This window comes from Argiope bruennichi, chromosome 1 (assembly GCF_947563725.1).
Source record: "Argiope bruennichi chromosome 1, qqArgBrue1.1, whole genome shotgun sequence".
Classification (NCBI taxonomy): Eukaryota; Metazoa; Arthropoda; class Arachnida; order Araneae; family Araneidae; genus Argiope; species Argiope bruennichi.
Window position 1 is genome coordinate 74,674,653 of NC_079151.1, and position 5,563 is coordinate 74,680,215.

General features: G+C 27.1%; 1 protein-coding gene across 1 annotated transcript; it reads left to right on the forward strand.

The window, feature by feature from the left end:
• The first annotated feature begins 1,778 nt into the window (after positions 1–1,778).
• LOC129972012 (cardioacceleratory peptide receptor-like) lies at positions 1,779–3,290 on the forward strand. The gene has a single exon (XM_056085996.1). It carries the CDS (start codon positions 1,860–1,862, stop codon positions 3,027–3,029), a length of 1,170 nt encoding a protein of 389 aa, XP_055941971.1. The 5' UTR covers positions 1,779–1,859; the 3' UTR covers positions 3,030–3,290.
• Positions 3,291–5,563: the final 2,273 nt, after the last annotated feature.

A 5,563-nucleotide genomic window follows, 5' to 3' on the forward strand; every position in this document is an offset into this window, starting at 1 on the left:
TTAAAATTATATATTTAAAAATTATTTATTTATTATATAAAATTTTAATTATTAAAACATAACTGCTACGATTTCGTTAAAACAGCTCACAATGTTTAAAAAATTTTCTTATAATCAATTGAATTGAATACAATTAAAGATTGATAAATTTATAAATTTTAATAAGAAAAGACGGAACAAGCACTTAATATTTCAAGTTTACACTTTAGTCAGAAATTTATCATAAATAATTAATAAAATAACTCTTGAAAATCTTAATAACATGATTGAGTTTTAATAATTTTTAACCTCAAGCCAGTCATGCCTATTTTTAAACCTATTGTATTTTTTATGTAAGACGTGTTTTCACGTGGTTTTTCAGTTTCATTTAATGCATTCTAAAGAGATTTAAGCTTATCACAAAAAAAAAACCTTCAAAAATCACAGTTATTGTTCCGTTTTTTATTTAAAAAAATAATAAAATCAAAACAGAAATTTGTTAATGTGAAAAATTATCAACTTAAAAATTTAAATAGTTTAATTAAATAATAAATTAATAAAATTTTATTATTATAAAGTTGATAGATATATCATGACTCTGTTCTCTGATATAACACATACTTATAGCATACAATTCCTTTTACATGTAATAATATAATTATAAATGTATTATACAAGTCGACAGAGAATTCATTTGAAATTTGTTATAAAAGATATTACAGAAACTATACTTTAAAAAATTATTAAATAAATATTTTTCGTCACTTTTCTTTATTTTATTTCAAATATTGTAAGAAATTTTATTATACATTTTTTTAAAAAAGTTCTCAACAGAAAATTCTACCTATACTGAAATATTAGAATTTTATTACAAACTAAAAAAGAACGCTAATGAATAAAATTCATTACTGTAATTTGACTGCCTTTATTTTTTCAAATTTATTATTAATGAAATGTAAAATTTCTTATCAAAATTTACTATTGTAAGGAAATAATTTTTTAAGTGATTCTTATCAAACGAAGAAATTTTAAAATCTTTTCAAATTGGATTTTTCTTTGCATTTTTTTATAGTTTGAACTAATTTATTTAATTACATTTCAAAAATAGATGAACAAAAGCATCCTAATTCTCATTGTGAAAAGAATCTAAATCTATTCATTAAATTACCTACATATCTGACCTACTAATCTAAATAATCCATGTTTATTTATTACAAAAAATACTTTCTTTTGCATACTACATTTAAGAAAACACTGCATATATGATATATGATTCTAGAGTTTGTTTTGTTTTAAATAAAATAAGAGTATATTGTGAATAAATGTTGTATGTTGTGAATAAAATAAGAGTAAATTTTTTTTTAATGTTTATTATTATTTATTTTTTTTGAGAAAGAGAGATAAATGCCCTATTTATACAATATCCTGTAAAAGATAATTTGCAAAACATTTTTTTTTTTTTTTCAAATCTTAAGTTATATTTTCTATTCTCTTTTACAGGCTCAACTGAAGAAGGCCAAATATATCACTGAAGAAATTTCAACTATCGACTGCTAAAAGGTTTTCTTTTGATATGAAAATTTTATTGGAAATAGGAAACTCTTTTGTGAATTATTGAAAATAATGTTAACTCATCGTATTTTGCAAAATGTAATTTTGTGAATCTTAGCATGTAGTGAAAACATCGTCATCAAACTGTGTATAATGAGAGAAAGATTAAACTAAATTGAGTATTAATTTGCCCAACAAAGAAGATATTTTAAAAAAAGGAATAGGAAGGAAAGGAACTTTATCTAGGTATTTTTATACAGTCTAATTCTTACGATAAAACAGTTTATGAAATATGAAAGGGTAATTTAACAGTGGCCAAATCATTCACAATGGTGGTTGATGAATTTAATAACTGCTCTGAAGGCTTGAGAGAAATATTTCCGAATGCCAATGTGGACACTTCGGAGATACCAACCTACGATTTTGGACCTGAATACCACAGAACAGCTCGTCTCTACACATTAGCCATTATGTTTGTTGTCTCTGTCATCGGCAACACCATGGTCGTGAAACAGCTGCTTCCTCTTACAAGAGGACGATTTCCAAAATCAAAGATTCTTTTCCTCAATTTGGCCGCCGCTGACTTATTTGTCACCTTTGGAACAATGCTGTCTCAGCTCATTTGGGAACTTATGGATCAGCAGTGGATTGCTGGAGATGCTTTGTGCAAGATATTCAAATTCTCACAAACATACTCTCTCTGTTCGTCAACGTACATGTTAGTTGCTATAGCACTGGATCGGTTTAATGCTATTGTCAGGCCATTATCAACGCCACCGCAACCCAAATATTACGCCCTGGCAACATGGATGATCGCACTACTTCCAGCACTACCATGTTTACTCGTCTTTCATGTTATTGAACTATCTGAAGGTATCACAAAGTGTGTCTCTATATTCTACACTTCAGTTCAAGCTCAATCATGGAGACAACCTTATGTCTTGTGTGTGTTTGTTATTGCCATCATACTACCCTTCCTCCTTTTATTAGTGTTGTACATCAAGATAATGGTCGAAATCCGTCAACGTTCAGCTGTGTTCACCCCTAGCCAGCAGACTGCGTCCTCTTTACCACGAGCAAGAATAAAAACGCTGAAAATGACGAGTGCCATTCTTCTGGCCTTCATAATCCTCAATTTCCCTTATGTTGTGCAAGAATGCTTCATTTCTTTCGGTTACATTGATTTAATCAACAAGAACTTCAGTGCCTTAGCGGGAGTTATTTCAGCTAGTAACAGCGCTGTTAATCCTTACATATATCTAACATTTCAGGCGAAGAAAACTTTCATTGGGCGATGTTTGAGAAATTTGATAACCATCATTCGGTCGAGACAGTGGTCATCGGCCAGCCAAAGAAAGGATACATCTTTTCTGTCAATGTCCTCTAAAACCTCGTCCAGATTTGATATGAATGCATTGAATGCAGTTCCACCACTTCAAGCAGCTCAAGTTGCATCTATAATAAATGGAGGAAAGTCAACAAATGAGACCTTTGTTTAAGGGGCCTCTTTTACTTTCCTTCCATGATTCTGTGCATTCCTGTATTCCGGACTACTTTTTCTTTTCAGAAACTTCGGTAACAATCATTCCTTCAACTCAAATAATGTTAGCACACTCCGCGAATTTCTATAGTATGTACTTTGAAGTATTGATCGTCTTATCTCCACGCAACTTGACTTTAAAAAAGAGTAAGTTCCAAAGATTACTTCTGAAATAAGAATACAAGAAAATTTAAAGAAAATTCAGACACTCTAACCCGTAACATCGTAATATAATAATATTAAATATTCTTTCATATATCTTTATTTTACATTAAAAATATATCCTTGTTTATATATCAGCAATAACATGTACATGAAAAGATGTATTTAATATCTTCAAAACAAATATATAATATACTGTTCCCGGCTACTTTTTTTTGTTATATATATATATATATATATATATATACTAAAACAATTAAAAGTATTTCTGTAAACTAATCTAATAATATAATTAAAAAAAATTTTAACTCTTAAAATCAGATTTTTAAAATTCTATAGAAATAAAATTATTATTTTTATTTTAAAGTGATGTTAAGAAAAGATTTCTGTGCAGTAATGCACTTTGAAGTATTGAGAAAAAAACACTAAAGCTTAGTTAATATTTGATCAAAAATCTGATTTGAATTTTTTTAAATTCATTTTTACAGAGCACATAGTATCCAGGAAATAATTACGTGCCAAATATGGTAGCTCTTAGTCCAATGTTCTATACTGTTTGAAATATTTTATTCATCGTGCATTTTTCTTCATTTTATTCATCATCTAATAGCATTGTCATATTAAAAAATTTCAAAAGTGTATTAGGAATTTACTTCGTTGAAATCTGATCTTTTATACTCAAAAGGATTTCTTCTCTTTTTATAAAAAATTGTGCAATAATAATAAAATTTTCGAAGAGTATTTCTTATTTTGAATTACTATATATATATATATATATATATATAGTTACTTTACTCAATGCTGACTATATGCCAAAAAAGTTTAAATATTATTTAAAGGTATAAAAATTATTTACCTTCCTTTGTTTTCATTTTCGTTATTCGTCTTTCTAAATAGGAGCTAATTTATCACAACTATTAGATTTTTTTGAATTTTTAATTAATCTTGTAAAATTGTTTTTCTCATTTACTTTCCAAAAGAAAGTTTTTGAAACATTTTTTTTCAAATTGGCTGATTACAAATGTCAGTACAAATAAGATATTTTCTCACATTTAATCCCTCGGTTTTTCTCCTTTCAAATAAGTCTTTGAAATAAAATGCTTACAGAAAGCAAATTAATAACATTTTTATTTACCAACATTTTCTTTCCTTCGTTTCCAAAGCTTTTATTTTCGTTTATTTGTTAAAAGAGGAAGCTGTAAATCCTTTGAACAATAACAGCCTTCGCTAAAGCATAATTCACACTTGAGATGTTTCTTAATAATTAATTTTTACATTCATTATTTTTTTATACACATAATGCATTTTTAGAAATGAACTAGCTAAATTCTCTATATTAAAGACTTTCTTTTTGCTATTTTTTTGATGTGCATTATATGTATGAAATTTTTAATGAATGCTCTAGAAATGATTAAATTTCAAAAACGAATACTTTCAAATGAATAATATTTATTTGAGGTGGAAGTCAGTGAAATTTGAAAGTCAGTTAAACTCCATGCAGAATAATTTTAAAGATAAAACATAGAGAAAATTCAATAAAAATGGCATCTTTTAGCATGAAAATGTGCATCAAATGAGTTGTACATCAAATGAATGATGAATGATCAATGAATGTGTATCAAATGAATGATATGAAGCTTATTCTATCATCTTTAAAACCGGAATCGAAAATAAAGCTTACTTGCTCACTAACATGCAACTACTTATTTCTCTATCTAGCATATAGAAATATAAGCATGAACCTCGTAACTTATCACGAACAAGAATACAAACGTAGACTCAGTTGCCAGAACACATTAATAAATTCTGGAAAAACAATGAAAAGAAAGATTAAAGCAGACGATTAACATATTCAGAAATATTATGAGTTATTGATAAATATTTTAAATGTAACATACATAACTGTGTGTTTATATTGTAAATTTAAATTTCAAATCTTATTTTAAGGCAAGCTTTTAAAATCGGATTTTCATGGGGAGAAAAAGATATTCTTATTTATGAGAAATCAATTGTTTGTGAAGCTAAAATGTAACATACAACTAAAGAATTCTTTTTAACCAGTAAAAAAAATGAAAATGGCGGTTTTTGTATATTGACTGAAAAAAAATGGTCACCTTGTGTAAATTACAGAGAATTTGATATATTATCGCCATTAATTACGTGTAATTTCATGCATTCAGCTTTGAATTTTTAAATTAATTAAAAGTCATTTTTATTTGAAACTTCCAATCAATCTATTTCTGTGATGTTGATATGAATATTAATGCTTTATAGAGAAGTACTTCATACTTCACATGTAGCTTGCTTTACGCTTTAAAAAATATTTCTCTG

Coding starts and splice junctions, on each gene's coding strand:
- LOC129972012 (XM_056085996.1), top strand. CDS start 1,860: ATGGTGGTTGATGAATTTAATAACTGCTCTGAAGGCTTGAGAGAAATA.